Source organism: Microtus oregoni, unplaced genomic scaffold (genome assembly GCF_018167655.1).
Source record: "Microtus oregoni isolate MIOR12 unplaced genomic scaffold, Mior012 000065F_ref0000479, whole genome shotgun sequence".
NCBI classification, from domain to species: Eukaryota; Metazoa; Chordata; class Mammalia; order Rodentia; family Cricetidae; genus Microtus; species Microtus oregoni.
Window position 1 is genome coordinate 7,844,392 of NW_024543875.1, and position 24,329 is coordinate 7,868,720.

General features: G+C 45.6%; 2 protein-coding genes across 6 annotated transcripts; both read right to left on the reverse strand.

Annotated features, from left to right (window-relative positions):
- Positions 1 to 5,180: 5,180 nt before the first annotated feature.
- Positions 5,181 to 20,206, reverse strand: Txnl4a (thioredoxin like 4A). Of its 5 annotated transcripts, none has more exons than XM_041640850.1 (4): positions 20,096 to 20,206; positions 19,668 to 19,857; positions 8,189 to 8,292; positions 5,181 to 5,529 (listed from the first exon to the last, which is right to left on the reverse strand). In XM_041640850.1, the coding sequence occupies exons 2-4, from the start codon at positions 19,818 to 19,820 to the stop codon at positions 5,358 to 5,360; spliced, it is 429 nt and encodes a 142-aa protein (XP_041496784.1). In that variant the 5' UTR covers positions 19,821 to 19,857; positions 20,096 to 20,206; the 3' UTR covers positions 5,181 to 5,357. The 5 variants fall into 5 exon arrangements, with proteins under 5 accessions (XP_041496784.1, XP_041496785.1, XP_041496786.1 ...); XM_041640851.1 differs by having other exon boundaries at positions 19,966 to 20,103; XM_041640852.1 differs by lacking the exon at positions 20,096 to 20,206 and adding an exon at positions 16,460 to 16,519 and having other exon boundaries at positions 19,668 to 19,746.
- Positions 13,450 to 14,745, reverse strand: LOC121440141 (N-alpha-acetyltransferase 11-like). Its single transcript, XM_041640849.1, has one exon. The coding sequence runs from the start codon at positions 14,743 to 14,745 to the stop codon at positions 14,086 to 14,088; it is 660 nt and encodes a 219-aa protein (XP_041496783.1). The 3' UTR covers positions 13,450 to 14,085.
- Positions 20,207 to 24,329: the final 4,123 nt, after the last annotated feature.

Genomic DNA, 24,329 nt, shown 5'->3' on the forward strand with positions numbered 1-24,329 from the left:
AGGGAAACCGAGGCAGGAAGATCGTGAGTTTGAGGCTACCCTTGGCTCCATAGCAGATACCTGTCAAAATGAACAAACAAAACCCCCGCAGATTAAGATTATATACCCAATATTCCCGAAATGAGTTCTCTCTGGCCTTCTGTGAGCCTCCATGTTCATCCATCTTATTTTCCTTACTCCACTTTTGGTTTTAATTTAAAACTAATGGCTTGCAGGGGTCATCTTTAATCCCAGGCAACAGAGGCCGGCAGATCTCAGAGTCTGAGCAGCCGCATCTATTTAGTGAGTTCTAGGCCAGCCCTGTCTCAAAAACAAAGTACAACTTTTATGTTTTCAGTTGGTTGAAATCTGGATTTATGGATGGGGCTCCTCACCCATACTCTACTTTTCGGCTGTGCTCTGTATGCTGCGCTGTATCTGTCTCTGTCATGCTTCTCTGCGGCTCCAGAGCTGTCAGGGGCTGCCCACCCTCAGGGCTCCTAAATGGCCCAGTGTGAACATTGCGTGTTCATGTGCTAGGTCTTTGTCTTGCATGCTCTGAGCTGCACAGGCAGACTGCAGCCTTCTGCACCTTGCTATTTGTTGGTCCCTGGGATTCTGGACCAACAACTCAGTGCCATGCAACAGTAACTGAGCCGTTTAGTTTCTCTTTGTGCCTGGTGCATCCCCGAATAGCACTGCAGTAAGGCTGCCATTTTCCTTGTGTGCACTGGCAAAGTTGTATCCCCTGGGTTTACTTCCAAGCTTACTCTTCTCCCATCCAAGTACTAACCAGGCCCGACCCTGCTTAGCTTCTGGGATCAGACGAGATCAGGCACATTCAGGGTGGTATGGCTGTAGATCCAAGCTTACTCTTCTCTATCTTAAGTAATTCCTGGGCATTGCCTAAAGGGCATCCTGGAATGTTTGGAGATGAAGCTCCAGGTGCTGAGAGGTCCACCAGCTGGTTTCAGCTGGATCCAAGCAGGAATGTGAGATCAAGTCAACGATTCTGCAGTCTGGGAGCACCAGTGAAGATGGTCACAGAGCGAGAACCAACTGAACAAAACTTGTGCATTTGGAATGGTCTGAATATTTACATGTCTTCAACTGGTATGTTGGGACGCTGGCCCCATGACAGCTGTATTTGGAGAGACAGCCTCTAAGGAAGTAATTAGGGATAAATGAGGTCACAAGAGAAATGAGGTCACCAGGGCAGCACTCTGATCCAGCTGGTCTGGTGTCCTCATAAGAGACAGCATTTGCTCTTTCTCTGTGTGCATACTAAGGGCAGACCATGGGGACACAGTGAAAAGGCTGTCCCTGCAAGCCAGTGTCCTGATGCTGAACTGTCTCCAAACCTTGGCCTTGTACTTCCAGAACTGAGAAAATCCACTTCCCTTGTTTAGGCCCATCTGTTCGTTCTGTTAGGACAGTGTAGTAGGGAGGGGGCCGCTTGTTCATCCCGGCCGCCCAGAACCAAAATAACCACACAGAAAATGTATTATTTAAAACACTGCTTGGCTCATCAGCTCCAGCTTCTTATTGGCTAACACTTATATCTTAATCTAACCCACTTCTAGTAATCTGTGTGTCGCCATGTGGCTGCGGCTTACCAGGTAAAGTTCTCTCTGGCTCCAGCTGGGTTACATGGCTTCTCTCTGACACCACCCTCCGTTCTCCCAGCATTCGGCTTAGTTTTCCCTCCCTAGCTCTGTTCCCCTATAGCTCTGCTATAGGCCCAAAGCAGTTTCTTTATTCATTAATCAATAAAAGAAGGACCTCCCACACCAGGACAGTTCAAGCATACGGTAACAAGAGGTATACAATGAACAAGGAATGTGGAAAGGAAAATGTTTGCTCACCTTTTTCTCATAATATCTGAACAACTATTATCAATAAAGTGTAATCTAACTTCATACAATTCACCCCAATTCAGTAAACAACTATTTGACCTTATGTTCGTTGTGCAAACAACGTAAGTAATTCTAGAACTTGTTCATAATCTCAAAGAAAACCCACAGGCAATTGCTACACACCCACCTCTTACCACACCAAGTCCTACATAACCACTCATCCACTTCCTGTCTGCACGGACTTGCCTGTCTGCACATTGTGTCTGTTCATGCAGGAGTGGACACCCGGGCTCCACATTTGGGCAGCTGTGGATACATATTTCTGTGTGGACATTTGTTCTTCTTTTGAGGGTTGGGATATACCTAGGAGTGACAAGGCTAGAATATAATATCATATTGAAGTTTCTGAGGACATGCCTATCTCGTTCCCCAAGGTGACTACATCATCCCATCATAATCCCACCAGCAGCTTATGAAGACTACAACTTCTCCCCGTATTCACCACTTGTTACTGCCCATTCTTGTGAATACAGCGAAGAAGAAATGAAATCAAACTGTGGCTGATTTCATCTCCTTCCCGAACAGTGGTACTGAGTGTTTTTGTTTTCTGCTCATTTCTCCTTCTCTAAAAGAATGCCAGGAATATACTCAGTGTCTGTTATATGCGAGGTGCTCAAGGTCACATATTTAAAAAACTTGCTACTTATAACACTAAGATGTAGTTTGACTTATTTTTGACTTTAAAAAATTTTATTTATTTTTATTTTATGTGCACATTTGTCTGTGTAAGGATGCCAGATCTTGGAGTTACAGACAGTTGTGAGCTACCATGTGGGTGCTGGGATTTGAACCCAGATCCTCAACTGGTGCTCTTAACCACCGAGCCATCTCTCCAGCCCCAATTTTTTGACTTTTTGAGATACGGTATTTTAGCTCAGACTAGCCTTGAATTCCAGTTCCTTCTGTCTCCATCTTGAGTGTTATGATCACAAACACATGCATCACCGTGCCCATTTTTATATCATTCATTTCTTTATAATTTATTTTTAGTTGGAAAGAATTTTCTATCCACTTTCCACTTTGCTTACATGCCTGGAGAAGAATAGCTATAGCTAATTGTGGTAATTTAGTTTCTAGAAGTAAACTATCTTGCTTCTCTATGTTCTTGACTGCCCTGCCCCAGGGACCCTAGTAAAGATATTTGCTGATCACCTGATATTAACAGTGCTCTAATGCAGTGGTTCTCAGCCTGTGAGTTTTGACCCCTTTGGAGATCGAACAACCCTTTTACAGAGGTCACCTAAGACAAATAGAAAACACAGATATTTATGATTCATAAAAGTAGCAAAATTATAGTTATGAAGTAACAACAAAAAATTTCATGGTTGGGTCAGCACATGAGGAACTGTATATTAAAGGGTGGCAGCGTTAGGAAGATTGAGAAACACTGCTCTAATCCCTAATCCCAGTGGTCGGCTGTGGGTTAAAAAAGGAACTCTTCACCCTCCTTCTGGGCCCCCACTGGACTGTAACTGCCCCAGCTTGTAGGCACTGTGGGCTCTGGTTCTCATAGATGCAGCTTTCCCCAGGCTCTCTCATGTTTATGACGTGACGTGCATACCATCGCTTTTCCTCCTGTAGACGAGTTGTTCTGTATAGAAGCAAAGCTGTACTACCTAAGTGTTTTCCTGCCTCACAGAATTTGAGGACATTCTCCTCCAGCTACAGGAAATCAAGGGCTCCAGATGCTGAGTTTCCAGTTACATCAGGAATCAAGAACACCTCCATATGGTCCCATCCCTGGGTAGTGAAGAAAGCTAAACTTTTTTTTTCTAACAGGGTCTCACTATATAAACCAGATGAGATCTGCCTGCTTCCGCCTCCCAAGTGTGCCCCATCACGCTTGGCTAGACTATTTAAGTGGGCAAATTAGTGCTAGAGATGAAACTGCAGATCTCCATATGAATTTAACTTTGCAATGCTGGGAATTATGAGTGCTGCCTCTACCACCGAGCCGCATCCCTATTTCCGTCCATTTGACAAGTGAATTTACTTGTAAATGTAGCTAAAAAATTTGGTTCACTCCTGACTTTTAACAACAAACAACTGCAGGCCACCGAGACAGATGAGCCCTCTGTACAGAGGCCTGCCTGAGTCAGGGAGGAGCTTGTCAGTAAGGTCAGCTCCTTTCTCTTCTGAGGATGTGTTCAGAGAGGTGACAGGGAAGACCCAGGACATGGCCAGGGAAGAGAAGAAACAAGAGGAAACTGATGTAGACGAGGGGCCTTCCCCAGGGTGGAATGAGGATCCTACCTCCATAGAAGCTTGATAAAATGGACATGGTCTGAGGAGTGGAACACTACTCACAGGACAGGGAGGCTTCCACCAATGGTCACTGTGCGTATGTTTTGAGACGAGCTCCGCAGGCTGGCCTGACTTGCTGTCTTCCTGTCTCAGCTGGAGTGCAGGAGTGTGTCACACCCACCTGGCTCACTGCGCTATTTTATGTGCGGAGTAAGATTAAGACTGGATCCTGGCCAGGCGGTGGTGGCGCACACCTTTAATCCCAGCACTCGGGAGGCAGAGGCAGGCAGATCTCTGTGAGTTCGAGGCCAGCCTGGTCTACAAGAGCTAGTGCCAGGACAGGCTCCAAAGCTACAGAGAAACCCTGTCTCGAAAAAACTGAAAGAAAAAAAAAAAAAAGACTGGATCCTGCTGTGGGTTTGTCACCTCGAAATTCATATACTGATATCTAAACCCAGTATCTCAGACCATGATTGTATTTGGAGTGGTTATCATGTATAATGAGTCAAGATAAGGTTATACAGAAGGGGGTGTGACTTGGGCAGTGTGACTGGTGTTCTCATAACTAGGGGTATTTGAGACAAGAAAGCTTGTCAAGACAATGCAAAGACTGGGACAAAGTATCCTCAATCCAAGGGCCAGCAGAGATTTCCAGGAACCTCCAGAGCCAAGGGCGAGGACAGAGGCCCACGGCCTCAAATGGACCCCAGAACACCTTGACCTCAGGTTCACCTTGAAGCAGGAGGGTCTTTGTTGAAGCTACCCAGTCTGTGGTACTTTGTTCCAACAACCCTAGCAACCACTCGACCCTGGGTTTCACTTCAAGAGTAAAGACATCTGCTGGGTGGTGGTGGCACATGTCTTTAATCCCAGCACTCGGGAGGCAAAGGTAGGTGGATCTCTGTGAGTTCGAAGCGCCTGGTCTACAGAGTGAGTTCCAGGACTGGATGGAAAAAAAAACCAACCCCCACCCCCCCACCCCCCAAAAAAAGGAAAGAGTAAAGACATTTACAGTCAGTAAATCACACAGCAGCGACCGACTGTTCCCCACTGCACGTTTATTTGCTTCAGCTAGTTAAGGCCCCACAACCCTCATCTCAAGGATCCTCCAGCCTCCAGCCATGTTCTGCTGCAGGCCCTTCCCAAAGGCTTTGAAGAGCTGAGTATTTCTACATGGAGGGGTCCCCAGGTCCTCTGCACAGCCTGTGAGGGCAGTGCTCAGTATCTGTACTTTGTAGAGTAGTCCTTGGGGGACACCACCAGACCCCGGCCTTTGCGGGCGCCACGGTACACAGTCTCTATGATGTCAACCATTTCTTGCTTGTCTTCCATGGCCCAGTTGATCTTGTTGTTGTTGCCAGTGCCCAGATCAATCATGATATGTTTGTTTCTGAAAGAGAAAGGAGCAGCAATGCTCACAAGAAACTTCCACAAACAAGCCCATTCTCCCTGCTGTTCCAAGCTCCTACAATGTCATTTAAAGGCACAAATCAAAGAGACCATAGTAAAAAGCCAAATAAAATAAAAACACTAGGGGCTGGAGAGATGGCTCAGAGGTTAAGAGCACTGCCTGCTCTTCCAAAGGTCCTGAGTTCAATTCCCAGCAACCACATGGTGGCTCACAACCATCTGTAATGGGGTCTGGTGCCCTCTTCTGGCCTGCAGGCATACACACAGACAGAATATTGTATACATAATAAATAAATAAATATTTAAAAAAAATAAAAAAAATAAAAACACTAAGTATTATTCCCTAGAAATGCCATCAGCAGACACACACTCCTCCTGCACTCTGCTGTATCTCCTATGCATTCATATATATATATATATATATATATATATTTTTATATATATATATATATATTTAAGATTTTGTTTTTGTTTTTGTTTTTTTGAGACAGGGTTTCTCTGTTGCTTTGGAGCCTGTCCTGGAACTAGCTCTGTAGACCAGGCTGGTCTCGAACTCACAGAGATCCGCCTGCCTCTGCCTCCCGAGTGCTGGGATTAAAGGCGTGCGCCACCATCGCCCGGCTATAATTTAGATTTTTGAACAGGGTTTCTCTACATAGCTCTGACTGTCCTGGAAATTACTATATAGACCAGACCAGGCTGGCCTCAAACTCAGAGATTCGCCTGGCTCTGCCTCCCAAGTGCTGGATTGAAGGTGTGCACCACTGTGCCCTGAAATTGTGCATTCGTATCTTAAGACTATAAAGGCCAAAAGACAGTTCTATCACTTGGAAAAATAAGTAGTTTTTCAAAGAGTTGCACTAATTTTCCTGAAAAGGCAATATGTAACCATTGCATGTTTTGCTTACAGGAACTTGGTACAGATTTACCACAAGCCCTGTAACTGTGAGGTGAGGATGGTGACCTTATATGCCTTGCCTGCTGGGACTGGGAAGCAGAGTACCTTTAGAGGATAGGCCCCACCCCCTAGGAGTCTGCAATGGCCGCTGAACATGTGGCACAGAAAAAGGCCAAGGGCATGGCCATCAGAACTCGTGCTGAGTGAGGCCTGGAATGACCACAGTTCAGAGCACTCAGACACAGGAGACAGAGTGGGTGTCTCCCAGGTGTGGTGGCTTTCCCGGTCTACAGGAGGCAACTGCAGCTGGGACACCGCCTCTGTTTAACTTGCACCTTCAAACTCTGAGGTCAGAAAGGACTGTGGAGAGAAGAGAAGCCCCCACTGTGGCTGCAAGAGGCTGAATGACTTGTTCAGTTACAAACACCAATCAGAAGGAGACTTGGTCAGACCCGTTCCCAGAAGAAAAACACAGGTAGGAGGGTAATAGCAAGCCATAGTACCTAAAAAGTTTGTGTAGCCCTATTGGGTGTGTGTCTGGGGGGAGGGGACGTGTTCCCACCCATTTCCTCTGAACCAGAACTGCTGGAGGCCTCCTTAGGTCTCAGCTTCACAGAGGCACAGATAAAGGGGAGCTGTGCCTACTCCACAGAACTCAGGCCACGCTGACTCGAGTGATCTGGACAATGAGGACTGGGGATGAGGTCTCAAGGGGTCCTTGGGAACCCTGGAGACAGTCCTGCTTTGCTTATGGGAAGGATGACAATCTCCAGGAGTAGCAGGGAAAATCCTATGATACTTCCCTGTGACCCTGTGACTGCAGAACCTCTTCTTGCCTGTGACTCTGGCATGGAACACTGCGTAGATGTGCACATTCCAGATGTGCACCAAGCTCCTCAGCAGCTGGCTTTAAAAAGGAGATCATCCTGATGACAAAGGTGAGCGTAACACTCCTTGAGAGGTGAAGCCGGAAATCAGGACAGAACAAAAAGGACTCACTGTGGGGCGGGGAAAATGGCTTAGAGGTTAAGAGCATTGTGCTCTTCCAAAGGTCCTGAGTTCAAGTACCAGCAACCACTTGATGGCTCACAACCATCTGTAATGAGATCTGCTGCCCTCTTCTGGCTGAAGACATACATGCAGATACAACACTTTATATAATAAATAAATAAATCTTTAGAAAAAGGACTCACTGTGACAGGCAATGGATGCTGCCTCCTCCTGGTGGAGGAGCCTTTAAGAGCAGGGCAGCAAGCAAGCAAGAAGCAGCAAGAAGCCTTAGACATCCAGAAGGGCCTCTAGACAATTATGCAGCCTACAAGTCAGGCCTGGCAGGGAATCAGCTGGCCCTGCTTATTTCCAGAACTGTAAGGTCATAAATGAGAGCCAGCTTACACTGCTAAGTCTCTGTATAAGATGAAGCACATAACCCTGCTTAGCAATCTGGACACAGCTTTTGGAGATCTGTGACTATATACCAACTTATTTATTTGAAGGCATTGGAAATGCATGCAAGAATGTCTTCCATTTAATTATACTTCACACCAGTTTCTGCACAGTATTTCAATATGTAATCTGTTCCTGAGTGAATGTTAAACCTGGAATTGCTACTGCGAAATCATTTAAAAGATTCACATTCACTGCCTTGTGGCAAAACTGCACAACTGAGCTCGGAAGACTCTGTCCCACCAAACTTCCACACCAACAGTATTCCGTAAGGAGCCACATGAAGAGAACATACCTGAAGAAAAACATGACAGTGCATGGGTCGTACAACTCATACATCTTGTTGAAGTCAGGCACTTCCGTAATATCCACAAGATAAATAACTGCAAAATTTTTAACCTAGAAAGAGATTTTAAAATTAAAATAAAAGATCAAATTGGCTTTCATTTCATAAAGGCAAATTAAAGCAAAAACAAGATTCTGTGTAACTGGGCATTTTTCAAACCTGTTATTAAATACTTGTCCGTAGGGCCGACAGGAAAACCGCGGACACTGCCAGGGTCCTGGTGCTACTTACAGCTCTGACATTGCCAAGTCTCTCGCCTACCGAACCACACGCATTTGTATGTTTGTACTTTGACAAATATCGTTACATGAATTAAACATGCTCTAAACATCCTTATAAAATTCAACCATTCAGTCTCAATTGTTTTTGCTTCAATGCTTGCAAACACTGACAGTTACTATCCCACAGCAAAATTTTCTATAATTTTGAGGAATTTTCTAGTTCAAATATATCAGTTTGGAAAAAATTTAAAAAAATACATGAGACTAAAATCATCTTAAATTTCACTCAGAGACAACTGCTGTGAATATTTCTGCCCCACCTTTTCTTAGGTATATTCTAAAACTATACCATTTAATGAAATGATTATACTGTATCTATGGCCTGCTTCAATTACAGGCATTCTCACATAAATTTCCAAAGACTTTTTTTTTTTCTTTTCTTTTTTTGAGACAGGGTTTCTCTGTAGCCTTGGGGCCTGTCCTGGAATTCACTCTGTAGACCTGGCTGGTCTTGAACTCACAGAGATCTGTCTGCCTCTGCCTCCCGAGTGCTGGAATTAAAGGCATGCGCCACTACTGCCCAATCAGCATCCATCTATCTGTCTGTCTGTCTATCTATCTATCTATCTATCTATCTGTCTATCTTTAAGACAAGCTGAACTCAACTTGACGTGTAGCTAAGGATGACCTTAAACTTCTGGTCCTCCTGCCTGAGTGCTGAGGGCTAAGATTACAAGCTGGAATCACACCTGGTTTTCAGTAATACTGGACTTGGAACCTGGGTTCTGTGCATGCTAGGCGAGCATTCTAACCGAGCCATATCTTTGCCTTCACCAAAGATTGCTTTTTAGCTGCCTAATCCCATCAAACGGTGATACCATATTTTAGCATTCTTTGGTTATTTTCTTCCTGAAAGTCTACGAGGATCAATAAATTCACCATTTATCTTTAAATTTATGTACATATTTGACCATTTCCTAAGGATAAATCTTAAAACTGCCTTAAACACAGAGTGTGATTTGTTCCTTAAAAATGCTCTGTGCATTCTATAAAGGTACAACTAAACGCGATGCCACAGCGAACTGTGCCCAGGACTCTTCCTTTCTAACCCGAATTGAGAAGTGACTCCAGGAAGAGGGTCAAGGGGAGGAGCTGGCTCCTAAGTCCACCACTGCTCTCTGTTAATAGGGACAAGTTTACATGACGACCACTGGGAAACGTGGGGACTGGAGACGTATATACAAGCCAAGGACACCAGTGACAGGTCACCCTTACCAGGAGTGGCACCAATCAACAAGCCAAACTACTTTCCTATTTTCCATTCTTCCTTTAAAATACTTTATTAGCGTGGGTTTGTGTGCAGGGATGGGGGCCACAGCATGCATGAGGAGGAGGTCAGAGGACTTAGGAGCCAGGGTCTTCTTTCACCACGGTGATGTCCTGAGGATTGAACTCAGGTCATCAGGTTTATGGGGCAAATATTTTCTACCTGCTATTAGGTCATCTTGCTACACACAAACCTATTCTTGAAAATACTGTTTCATTTTATCTTCACAAGAACCTTAAAAGGTTCCTCAGAGACAGTAAGTCACAAGCTGGCACCAGGTCATACAAGAGTGTATACCCAAGCCCGATTCCATGTTCTTTCCTAAATTGTTTTAACATTCCTGAAGGTCAATCTTGTTGACTTGGTATGCACTTTGCTTAGATGAAGACTAGATGTGCTCAACGGTTAAGGGCTCTTATCAAGCCCAACAACCTCAGGACCCTGCAACACACATGATAAAGTGAACCGGATGTGAGGGCGATCTGGCTGTGACATCTGTCACCCCACTCATCACCAAGGTTGATAAAGAGAACCAACTTTCCCCAAGTTGTGCTCTGGCCACATTGTGCTGTGGAACACACAGCACATACCGAACAGGATTTTTCATATCCTGTATGCTTTGGGTTTGTCTGAGATATATTATTATTATATAGCCCAGGATGACCTCAAATTTGCTCTGTAGTCCAAGGGGACCCTGAAGCTGTGATCCTTCTGCTTTGGCCTCTGGGGTGCAGGGATTACAGGCGTGCACTCCCCTCACTAGGCTAGGAGCGCGTGAGTGCTTTGTTCCTTTTGTGGCACTGGTGACTGAGCCCAGGGCCCCATGCCCGCTGGGCAAGCATATTGCCAATGAACTTTATCTCTGGCGTTTTCTAGTTCTAATTCTGAAATAGGGTCTCACTAAATTTCCCTAACTGGTCTTGAATTCACTTGAACTCAGGGAAGTCCAAGCAGGCCCTGAACTCATGATCTTCTTGCCTCAGCCTCCGAGTTCTGAGAGGGCAGGCATGCACCACTGTGCCCATCTTTTAATGACTATCATTCTTCAAAGCTACCAGATGGGCGGTGTTTGCTACATGTGGAAGGCCCTAGCTTCTGTCCCCAGTGTGCTCCCCCACTAAGCCACCTACAGAAAACAAACCCTCAACTTATCAGCTGAGAATGTAGGTCAGTGGCGGAGCACTTATCTAGCAAAAGCAAAGCCCTGGATTGGATTAACAGAACCACAAAGAACAACCCCACCCTGAAATCCGGTTTAGAAAATGGAGGTGAGTAACATGGCATCTGGGAGCTGCTGCAGTGACAGCACAGGCCGGCTGGAGAACACCACAGTGTGACAGGCACTCACTGCACGCCACTGTTGGGGATCCTTTGAATATTGGTAAGGATATTAAATCTACTACTACGAAACGACAGACTGACACTTAAGAAGGACGCCACTTGTCTTCAGCTTTGGCGGAGGTCTTAAACACAGTACACTGCGCATGTGTGCTCCACTGTCTACACATCACGGCCCATAAGGAGTATGTGCTGTGTACATGTCATGCCATGGTCCACGGAGGACGTGTGTACATCACCACCTGCACACCATGGTGCACAGGGAAGTCTGCTTTTCTATCAGTCGCACATTGTGCCTCCAGACATCACACACACCTCAGCTGGATCTCATTCTTACTGAACGTATTTCGTATCTCACTGACCATCATACCTATGTTGAAACCATTAGCCAGGTCACTAGGACTCAGCTTTCAGAATAAACACACTCTAATTTGGTTTTATTTAAAAATAAAATAGTTCACCACAAAAGCTGAGGCTACAGAATGAGATTAGTAGTGGAACTACATTCCATTTTCTCTTCCACTTGCTCAGGATCAACACATACGGTTAAATACCAAACACACAGCCATTTAAATACGGGGCATTTCGTCACCAGGGAGAGCATCTGAACAAATGCCACCCTGTTTGAAGACATGTTTCTCCTGTGTCTTCATGTTTAGTTTAGTCCATCATCATTGGATAGACTTCACATCAAACACACCTACTATAAGGACCTAGCAAACATTTCAGGGCAGACTGGCTCAAGAATGTCTAAAAACCTACTATACGCAAGGCACTTGTACTCAAATTCTAACTTTCAACAGTCTTGGCAACCTTGCAGTGTTTCACATACAAAGAAATTAAGGCTCAAAAGGATGATGTCGCACCAAAACCCTTAGAAAAGAGCAGAGCTGAAACTGGACCCAGGTCTGTCCCAAACGCCTCTGGACCAGACTTCCTGAGCTGTGTCAGGAAGAAATTGTTCGCTTGAGAAGGTAGAGAGCGCTCTGCCCAAGGAGACAAAGTCACAGCCAGGTGGGAGGCAGAGGCAAGCAGATCTCTGTGTGTTCAAGGACATCCTGGTCTGTAGAGTGAGTTCCAGGCCACCCAGGACTACAGAAAAACCTATCTAGGAAAACCAAATGGGGGTGGGGATATGGCAAGGAGAAAAAGACAAAGACACAAAAGAACAGCTTAATCCCATCATCTAGCTCCTGGAAGGTAAAGCAAAATTAGGAACTCTTCTCAGCCAATCTGCAAGGGCTGGGCTCATGAGGTATCCAAGTCCAGTTGTTACAAATGAGTTTGAGAACAATAAGCATGGGGTAATGGCTCCAAAGCTTGGGGTGCACCTGAGGCTGGCTTGAGGAATTTCACCTTGTCGCAGGTGGAGTTAATGCTGGGGCTTCAGTGTTAGTATGAAAGGCCTTAACAGAGCCAAGGCTTAGTGTGTGTGAGGCCCACACCAGAATCTCAAACACTAAAACCCAGCCAAAACGGAGGCACCTGTGCAGAGGTCACTGCACACTTAAGTCAGCCAGCAATAAAACGCTGTGACTGGCTCCTGGGAGAAGTTGCACCAAAGCTGAGGTCAGCAAGAGAGGAGGCAGGAAAAACGATGGCTAGGCAAGTGGGAAGTGTCTTCAGCCTTCCCTCCATTCTACAGGGTCCTAGAGAGCCCTGAGAGGAGGTTAAGACATTCACAAGTTCTCTTTTTTAAGACTAGGTCTTATTGTGTAGTCCCAGCTGGCCCAGAACTCGCTCTGCACATCAACTGGCTTGGAACTCAAGATCTGTCTGCCTCTAGCTTCAGAGTACTGGGATCAAAGGGGTATGTCACTGTCACCACACTGCTTAGCCTGCCAGAGCCCTGTCAACAGAGACACTCTACACTTCATGTGCACTACAACCAAGTTAAAATAAATGATCAATAGTGAAGACTGCCCCTGCCTTCCACAATACCTTTCAGAGTGGGGGTTACTTTGACATCTAGACTCTCTAATGTCCCAAATAAAATAGAAACTGGTAAGCAGATCCATGTCCTCTCAAAAATGAAAACCTCACCTGTTTTATAAATAAACACACAAATTTTAATTCAACAACCATACACAATTTTCCACACTAGATGATTTACGCAAAACCTTAAGTCACTGAACAAGGAAATAACAAGTCAGCCAGAAATGAAGACAGTGACATCCAGTGTCTTTTGCCTTCCTGTGTCTCACAACGTTGAGAGCAACCGAAAACCCCTAAGGGTGGATTTGTCACCTCCACCTTGAGGCGGCCTTGGGATCAAAAAGAGACTAATTCAAGATTAACTAATGAATTCTCACAACAAACGTGTATCCCTTTTTAATATTTTTATTGGGGGGGTCAGAGATTACAATTTGATTTCTGCTTGTCCTTTACTTAAGATCTACAAATTCTGCTTGTGCAGAAGTCCAACACCTATCTCCTCCCACCAAAAGGGAACAGTCTTCTTCAAAGAGAGAGGGCAGGGCATGGGCAGTTTCCATAGAAGGCAAGAGTAGGTAACTTCCACCAGACAGAGGCAGAGGGCATAAGGACAACCGATGGTCCTGCTTATTCAAAAATGAAAACCCAAATAATGGCAAACGCTGAAAGCTGGGGAGTTTCCTGAGTTATCACCACTTCCTGTTTGGCATTCTAGGCAAAACCTTACAGCATACACACAATCAGTACAGGACAACTGCAGACCGAATACAGCAGCCGGCAGCATGGGAGAAGCCAAGGATGGTGCTGCCATGGCAGTCCTCACAGTTCCTTGGCTCCTGCACAGCAGCTTCTGTGTCCTGGAGCACCTTCATGATTAGGCTATGTGGAAGGCTGCTGCTAAGCGCTGACAATGAGAAGCCATTTGGGTCACTTGGGTGACTCCAGAGTAGATACTGCAGAGCAGAGCCAGGGTTCCCAAGAAAACTGTGGCTAAAATGCAAGAACCTACAATGCTTGAGCGGGCTCTAGGAGGTGGAATCCAAGTCTTGCAAGCTGTCTTGGACATCAGCGCTGTCTTTGCTGTCACTGCCACTGTCATCTCCGGCCAGGTTCTGCGGACACGCCTCTTCAGAACCAGGAAGTGTGCTGCCCTGATTCTCCTTGGAACCCAGAACCACGTATCTGCCCTTCTTCAGCACCAGCTGCCGTCTCAGCTCCTCCGCCATCTGGGAGAGGTCTCGTTTCATGGCGTACGCATCTTCTCCATCTGCATAGTACTTGGGCTCCACCTCACTAACCTGGAAGTTCAGGGTGTTGGAATAAAGGTGCAGGGCCGCCCTGTTGCTCTTCCTCACATGCAGGGATACATACTTGGCGCTGAAGTTCTCGATCATGGCCCGTGAGGCCTGGTCCATCAGCTTCTGGGCCAGGCCGAGGCGCCGGTGGGAACGTTTCACAGCCAGTGAGGTGATGTGTCCATGAGGGACATCATCGGGGTCCTCCTCCATCTTGGCCAGGACATAACCCACGATCTTGCCATCCTCATCCTCAGCAATGTAGGAGAGCTGGGGCCAAGAGAGGCCGTGGTAGAAGTAGTACTTCATCTGGTAGTTCTCGGGCAGGCACAGCAGGTTGCAGTGCTGCATGTTCATCAGATCATCGGGCCGAGCACGGCGGATGTTCATATTGGCAGCAGATAGGCCTGTCAGGCTCGAGAACCACAGAGGATGCCAGGAGCACAAGCGACACCAACACCGTTTGCCTCGAGGAATTGACACAAAGCGTATTTCAACACTCAAGTAACACAGCACTGTCATTATCAATGTATCTCTGAAGACTATGGATTCAACAGAGTCCTGGGTAACTACATAATCTAATTTCGTACGCATGCTTGCAGAGGCTCTCATTCAGGGTCTTGTCAAGGACTGAAATCCCTTTAGTGAGGAAGGGTCTCTGCCTATGAGGCTATACATACTCATGTGACAATCAGGTGAAAGCCCTAGCACAGCTCCAGACCTCCTGAGCCCCTGCTAACTCCTGCACCTTCTTGGATTCTGCCCACAACAGCAGTGTGTGCAAAGTATCTCCAAACAGGGGCTGCTCGGCCTCTGGCCCTTGCTCTCACGTGGGCTGGGACAGACTCAGCAACACTGCTTCTCCTGCTACCGTCACTCAGTTATCAGTCTGCAGGTCACTAAAATTTTCACCCATGTTTTATATAAAACTGAGATTAAAATAGATGCCCATTACTTTTTTCCTTCAAGAAAAATTTTGAAAATCCAAAAATAAAAGGGAAAAATATTGCTTTGCATATGCCCAGTATGTGTATTTATCACAAATTATGGAGCTTTAAAAAAATTCCATAAACTCAGGGTATCATTTGTATGTGCATCCTAACAAGCATGTATCTGAGCCAGGGAAATCCTTCACAAGCCCCACAGTAACACCACAGTGCACACTCTGCTGGTCTGACACTCCTCATGAAGCCAAGTACAGACTTCCAAAGATCAGCTAACTTAATCATCACTGTCATGCAGAAGACAAGCTCTCAATGGTATTCTTTTTTTTTTTTGGTTTTTCGAGACAGGGTTTCTCTGTGGTTTTGGAGCCTGTCCTGGAACTAGCTCTGTAGACTCAATGGTATTCTTTAAAAGCTCTATAAATATTTTTTAATATTTATTTATTTATTATGTATACAATATTCTGTCTGTGTGTATGACTGCAGGCCAGAAGAGGGCACCAAACCCCATTACAGATGGTTGTGAGCCACCATGTGGTTGCTGGGAATTGAACTCAGGACCTTTGGAAAAGCAGGCAATGCTCTTAACTTCTGAGCCATCTCTCCAGCCCCAAGCTCTATAAATATTATTGGTCTTGTACAGCTCTCTAAAGTTGTATTCACGATGTGTGTGTATGTGGTACAGACATGCCATGGCACATGTACTTTCCTTCACTGATGTGGGTTCCTGTGTGGCAATGTCACCATCTGCTGCTCACCAGCCACAATATGTGTCTCTTTCCGAATATAACACACGTCAATATATCCCTAAAGGTATTTTAAATGCCATTTGTATGGACTTTTTAACACACAAACTGTCTCACTATTTTTATGTCACAGTATGATGGAATAATGATGCCCAGAGCACTTTTGTGACAAAGCATATTCCTACCCCACGGGAAAAGATCACAGGTACAGGAAACAGTCACATGTACCAGCTTTACAGAGCTCACTCAGCAAGCTCCAGAGCTTGAAGGATATCTGCTCCCTACCACCTTTCTTCCTAACTTTCTTCTTTAACTTGAAACTAGCCCTGCATGAGGTGGAGGTGGGCCATGCAAGAGAAGCACACTGGAGACACGGGACACTCAAGTCCAGCCTGACCACAGACTTTTACTCACTTTAAAACAGCTGGGATATCTTCACACAAGATGAGAAAGATCTCCCACTATCTTCCATTTCTGCGGAGGGAGATTTTTAAATAGTTATATTGTTCTTTATACTAAAATCTTTAATTTCAAAAATTTATGTTCCCCCAGGTTCCAGAAATATGAATTTCTATTTTGCTATTATACTATGAAAGTAAAACATTTAATAGTCTTTTTAATTTATTTTAAATTACACTTTATTTTGTACAGTGTTCTGCCTGCTGTATGTCTGCAGGCCAGAATAGAGCACCAGATCTCATTGCACAAGTGGTTGCTGGGAATTGAACTCAGGACCTTTGGAAAAACAGCCAGTACCCCTAACCTCTGAGTCATCTCTCCAGCTCCCTTTAAGTTACATTTTTAGTAACCATACTAAATCACAGTATTAAAGGTTTATTAAGGATATGGAAGAGATTGCTTGGTGGTTAAAGAGCTTGCAGGGCCCAAGTTCAGATCACCCCAGAAACTCACACAAACACCAAGAAGGCACGGCGGCCTATCTGTAATTCTAGTCAGATGAAGATAGGGGATCCCTAGGGCAAGCTGGCTAGCAAGACTAGCCTTATTGGCAAGCTCTAGTTTTCAGGAAAGACCCCGCCTCAATGGACAATGAGGTAGAAGAAGGACTTAGGATCATTGTTAACAAGGCCTTGGGCTACTATCTGCAGGCCTGTGCGCGAGCACTGAGCATGTGCGTGCAAAGGCACACACACAAAATGGAAAAGGAAGCTGAGGGACATAGCCCGCCTGCCTAGCATGCCAGCACCATAAAGTTTTACTGAAGGGAAAAGTGGGGAAGTTATTAAGAATGTAATCAAGACCCGGCAGTGGTTGCACATGCCTTTAATCCCAGCAGAGGCTGGTGGAACTCTGTGAGTCTGAGGCCAGTTCTGGTCTACAGAGAGTTCCAAAACAGCTAGAGAAACCTTGTCTTGAAAAACAAAACAAAACGACTTTGGACAAACGAAAAAGCAATTTAAAAGACTAAAAAAAATATTTTAAAATGAGACTAACAAGCCCATTACAAAACAGAACACAAGTCTAGCAGAACTGACAGTTGCCATCTGCACCTGACACAGCACAGTGAGAAAAGAAGACAACACGTCTGGCCAAAGTTCATAGCTGGGGAAAGCCAAGCATGATACCTAGGCACCCTGACAGGAAACCCCACCGCGGTTGCTCATGCCACCTTCAGGTCAGGACAGTTAAAGAGCAGCTTCCCCGACTAAGACTCAACAGAGCAAACCTGCTTTTAGTGCTGCTTCAGCATCTGTTGATGTAAGGGATCCAACCACCTCATTCTTACCTCGGACCTGACCGGCAAGACAGCCAGCATGGGAGAGAAATGCTACCGCCTCACTCCAGCCACACCCTCAGGGTCCTCGCGTCCAAGAGGAGCAGGGCAGGGATGGCTGAGTACTGCTGCCCTGAGTAGAATTTCAACTGAGAGGTTCCTGAATTCCCTGGAACCCTCTTTAACAAGGCTTCCTGGGCCTCAGCCCAGACCAATAGAGTTCCTGAGACTCTCTTCAGAAGTACTACCAGGGCCGGGCGGTGGTGGCGCATGCCTTTAATCCCAGCACTCGGGAGGCAGAGGCAGGCGGATCTCTGGGAGTTCGAGACCAGCCTGGTTTACAAGAGCTAGTTCCAGGACAGGCTCCAAAACCACAGAGAAACCCTGTCTCGAAAAACCAAAAAAAAAAAAAAAAAACAAAAAAAAAAAAAACAAAAACAAAAACAGAAGTACTCCCAAAGAAACCCGTGACAACTGAATGTGCCACTGTCCTCGACTATTCTCTCCTAAGTCCGAAAGCAGAAACCAACCAACGGAAGGCAAAATAACATTGCCTTTTTTACACACACACACACACACTCACTCCTGTCTGACTCCAAAGAGGCCCTGGCTTCACTTGCAGCACAAATAAATGAAGTAATGCTACGGAAAAGCCATTTGGGAGGTAGGAATTACTTGAAGCTAGCTTATGTTAGCATCTGTGAGGGAACCAAGTTCCATCACTTCTATTAGCATTTACTCTTCATGAAAACAAACTCTCGGGCTAGGCATGGTGGCCTTCAATCCTAGCCCTGGGAGGTGAAGGAAGAAGCAGGTAGACAAGTTCCAGAGCTACTTATGGAGGCCCTGTCTCACGAAAACAAGTAACTATGAAAGAAAACAAAAGATTGAAATTACTTATGGAACAGTATCATTAAACATTACTTTACCATCTTTGCCATTTGCCCTGTTGTTATGCTACAAAAGCCTAAGTAAGTCATCCTAAAATTGTCTAAAGGAATTCACAGAAAGAGAGTAAACCTAACCAGAGTGCTTTGGAGGGTCATGCCTCCAAGTCCCAGGGCTTGTGTTGAGGCACAAAGAATGAAAGTTCAAGATCAGTCTGGGCTACACAATAAATCCTTTTTCTCCCTCTCTCCCCCAAAAGGAAGAAAAAAAGGCTAAAAAGTTTACCACATTAACCTAGAAGTTCTGGTTTATAAACACAACAAATAAAGAGCCAAGAAAGGAGCAATCCTGTTAAACTAAGGTACTTAGGTAAGTTCCAACACTCTGGCAAAGCTTGTTCACTACACGCACACAACACAGGAACTCTTCTTTTTTCTTTTCTTTCTTTCTCTTTGTTTAGACTAGGTCTTACGTCCTGACTGCCTGGAACTCAGATCAGTCTACCTCAGATTCCAGAGTGCTAAGGGTAAAAAATGCTTGTGCCACTCACTGCACTGGTCCTAGCAAATTCTTAAAAAAAAAAAAAAAAAAAGGAAAAAAAAAAACCACCTCTATCGGGGTCCACAGTGGTGCACGCCTGTAATCCCAATACTCTAAGAGGCTGCCGCTGAAGGGTAATGAATTCAAAGTCCGTCTCGATTACATACAAGACCTAGCTCAGCACAATTTTCTTCCTCAATCATCACCAAAAAAAAAAAAAAAAAAAAAAATCAAAAAAATAAAAAAAAATCATCACAATGAGTCACTTACTTTAGAGGAAAATCATAAATCTCTTCAAAGTTTAAGAAATTGACTATTTCCGTACGTGTTAATGAACCCTGTCTCTCTATCTCTCTCTGTGGGTCAATGGGTCTTCATGGAACACGGGGCTCAGGCTTCCATCTCGCGTCCAAACCGCGCCACAGGGCCCAGCAGAACGAATACTGCACCATGCGTTACCTTTTCGGCGATGCTGTACAGAACCTCATCCATCTTCATGCAAGTGGGGTCCCAGTCGTGTCCGAAACGAATGACGACCACGCGGTCCTCCTCCGACAGGATGGCCTGGTCTACCTGCCAGCCATTGTGCAGATGCGGGAGCATGTACGACATCTTGAGCGGGCCTGCGCGGCCGGAAGCCGCGAGCTGCCTGCGGGTGCAGAGAGCTGTGAGACCGCGACCCCACCGGGGTCCCAGACTCTCCGCTGAGGACCCCCCCCCCCGCCGCGAACCCCGCAGGCCAACGTGACCCGCAAACCTCTAGTCGGGGCTCGGGGCCTACACCGGGCCTCGGCTCGCACCGGGACCGCACCCCTGCACCTCCGTCTCCACGGGGACCATACCCCGGCGGCCCCAGCCCCACGGGGCCACACCCGGCAACCTCTAACCTCGTGAGAGCCCACGCGACCCGACCGCCGGCGACTCCTCGGAGCACCAGCGCCCTCCCGCGCCCCGGAACCTACGGGCGTACGCACTGACGTTGCCTATCGCTGTTGCGCAGGCGCACGCTTGCCCCGCGCGCATGCGCCGTGAGGACGTGGGCGAGCCGCAGGCGTGGTTACCGCCTCTCGAACGCTTGTCTCGCGCGCATGCGTGGTGAGGATGCGAGCCTGCCTCAGGCTAGGTTACCGCCAACGTAACTGCCCTTGGGTGTCGGCGGAGGGCTGCGCTGCACTCAGCGGTCCGTGAGGGCATGGTTCCCGCTTTCTTGGCGGCCGCTTCCTCTACGGAGAGATGCCCGTGTCTAATCTATCTAGTATTGTGGGGTGGTGGTTTGCCTCTACTTTTTTTTAGTTTTTGTTGTTCTGAGAAACATGCCAAGTCTTTGGCCAAACTTCAGCCATGCTCTTGATCGTTTCCGTAGGTCTATCTATGCACTGTTGTGTAAAATCTACTCTTCCAGCGCCATCAGACGCTCCTGAATATGACCAAGTTTTTGGCCCTCTACCTTACCGCAGAGGTCAGATCTTGACTTCAGCCATTGTCCTCCTCCTGATTTTCTCTTTCACAGATCCATCCCTCTTCCCTCATAATGGTCCATAGTTGGTAGAACTAACTCATTTTCCTCCCTACAAGATCCTGGCGCAGTCTTCCCGAACCATCTTCTTAAGCTTTTACAAGTAGGATTGATTGCCCTTTTCGTTACCATATGTATGTCTATATGCGTATACTTGTGTGTATTTATGTGTGTATAAATTAGTCACTTTAACCATGTACTGGCATTAAGTACAAGGATATTTGTACTGTACAACCATGACCGTTATCTCCTGATAAAATTTAGAAACTAAAAAGCAGGGGCCGGAGAGATGACTCTGAAGTGAAAGCATTTTTTTTACTCTTCCAGAAGACCCAGATTCGGTTTCCACACCTAAATATCACCTGGCAGCTGTTCATAACTCCAGTTCCAGGGAATCCGGCATCCTCTTCGAGTGTTCTCAGGCACAAGGCACAAACAGTGCGCTTACATACCTGTAGGCAAAACCTTCATACTCATAAAAAAATATTTTTTCTTAAGTTTAAATTCATTCTTGTGCTACATAGTATGTTTGAGGCCAGTCAGAAATACATACGTTCCTGTCTCAAAAATAAAATATTTTTTTAAAAAACACCAAAACCTTTGTTGACATACACTGCATACATGTGAGATGAGGTGTGAGAACTGTGGATCTGAGACTGCAATCAAGTTTAGGGGGAAAGTCACTCTTAAAAGAAAAGGCAATTGTTTTCCATTTCCTTATCTCTTCATCTTCTGGCAATCACTAACCTATATTCTGCTCATAGACTGACCTATTTTAGACATTTCAAATAAATGGAATTGTATATAGTCACACCTAGCAGCCTTCCCAAGCCCAGATAGTTTCATGTTCTGAAGTCCATACACATTGTAGGTAGCACCAGTATTTCCTCTTACTGCCTTTTAGCACTCAATGACATGGATATACCTCTATATACTATTTCTCCCCAGTTCACTGACATTTAGGTTCTTTTTTTTTTTCTCTTGCTGTAAATAGATTCTTCCCTCACATAATATGTTCTGATTGGGAGATCCCGTGTGTGTGCATCAAGTGTCCGCAGGCAAACTACTTATGTCTGCCCGTGGCAGACACATTCAGCTCAGCACGAATCTCATTGCTCGATGGGGCCCACTCCAGCTGTGATCCTCCGTCCGTCTGCTCCTCTCTCTGGACACTAGCCTTATACTCTGCCTCTATACTTCTGTGTCTTGCCTTCCACAGCCCAGTGTCTCTGCAGCTCAGTTCTGAGCTTCCAGTCAGCTTAAAATTTCATACCTGAGACCCTGTGGCTCAGCTCTGAAATTCCAGCAGATCTCCAAATGGATTTCTTATATTTCTAACCACTTCTGTCTCCATTAAGGTCTTTTTTTTTAATAATTATTTATTATGTATACAATATTCTGTCTGTGTGTATGCCCGAAGGCCAGAAGAGGGCACCAGACCCCATTACAGATGGTTGTGAGCCACCATGTGGTTGCTGGGAATTGAACTCAGGACCTTTGGAAGAGCAGGCAATGCTCTTAACCTCTGAGCCATCTCGCCAGCCCCCTCCAGTAAGGTCTTTTTGAACTGTGGAACCTTGTTAAAACTTTTGTAGCCTCCCTTAACCTACGCATGCACGCGTACGCGCACATCCACACACCTCTTGTGTGTGAGGTGTAATGTGTGATCCAAGAGTTAATAAGATTGGCCTAAAAGAACCTGTATTTGCCAATAACAATTGGAAACCAAGAGTACTTGGTAAAGCGTAGCCAACAAAACCAGTATCATCATGGATCTAATGCTATTTACTACATTCTGGCATCATGGGAAGACACAGACTCATGTTTCTGGCGTAGTATGCTATAAAAGCTGCTTTGCAGATGACTCTCTGAGTTCTGTTATTAATGTTACTATCACCTGCATCATTTTCATCATCACCATCCAACACATCCTCTAGAGTCTCTGCCACCCAGTGTGTTACTGTTCAGGGAACCAGCTAATCGATGAGATTAGCCTTGGGGAACTTAAAACTCCAATTCATTGCATAGACAGTAATATCATTTTACTTTAATAGTGAAAATGGCCAGTTTGAATACATTTCTTTATAAAGAAGTTTGAAATGTACCATCTCCAAACAGGCTGCTCTGATTTATTTATGGTTTTGAATTAAAGGCATTTAAAAATTAGTGGGTACAAAGAAGTTCCCTGACTCGTATTGTTTCTTAATAAGAGATGAAATTCCTGTGTAGAGTTGTTTTTCTTGGCCAGGCGTGGTGGTGCGCACCTATAATACCAACCCTTGAGATGCTGAGGGATAGGGTTTTAGGTCAGAGCCCTCCCCTGAAATGACAATCCTCTGTTACCACTATCACATTGCTGAAGGTCCCTTCTGTCTCCAGCTACACCTTCCTCTACGAGCTGACTGCTCTGGTCCTTGGGCCTTGCCACACTTAGGCCCTACTGCTCTGTCCACTGCAGTATCCGTGTGACTGGCTACCTGTGGAGCTACCATTCCTTATGGGATTTCATGCAGCAAAAAACTTATTTTTATAAACTCCACATAGGTTCATCCTGCTTATCTGGCTTGTATCAATTGAATTCTCTAGCCCAGACTGAAGACAGAAGTGGATTTTTGTGTGACCTATCATCACATGCATACATTATCCTAAAATGTACTCCTTGTACTGACTGTTGGCGAACATGACTTCCCTTGACACCTGGAACAGAACGACCTGGAGAAATAACTAAAATAGGTCATTGTTCTTAACAACTGATTTCAAAAGCTCAGCCTAAAAGCAGTAGATTTAAATGAAAGCACCAGGTTTGTTTGCCATTTGAATTTGGGTGAAAGCTCTGGGTTAGATCTACTGATTCACGGTAACTTCCGTCTTGCTAAATTCTGATACGTCCCTGTACTATTTCTCCCCCATGACGAAATGACTACTTATTTGAGTTGAGGAAATACTGGGGGAAAACGTGGGACAGGGAAGCTAACAATAGTCACGAAGAAAACGGTCCTTGGAGGACTGTAGGCTGTGGAGGTAGGCCCGTCTCCCATCTCCTCACCCAAAGTGCATGGATGCAAAGCCTTCTTAATTCTTTATCTGCCTGGTTTTTCACTTTTGGAAAATATCTTAAAACTAACGCATCAACCCAGAGACAGTATAATATCGGTGACCACCATACATTGTTTCCACACACAGGGGCATTGCAGGTTTGAATCATCTAAAGCTTAACTGTCTCCTCAAACATGTCCCTTCTTTAGTGGTGAAAACGTCCAAAAAACCCGTCCAGCTTTTTGAAGCGCACACTACAGTTTCGTCACCATGGCCTTGCTTTAAAACAAGCTGGGTGGGGCTGAAGAGGTGGCTAAACTTTTAATGCTTGGCTGCTCTTCCTGAGAGGGGTTGCTGAGTTCCCATCAAACCATCAGCAGTTCACCTCGGCTCCAGGGATCCCACGGTACCTTCATTCATAGAAATAAGAAACAAAATAAATAATGGCTTAAAAACAAGATGCTAAGTTGTTGGGGTCCCTGGCCACACAGCCTGCAGTTGGAGCCCCGCCCCCAAGCCGTCATAACTCCGCGCAGTAGCCCCGCCCACCTGTCGGTTAGTCCCTCCCA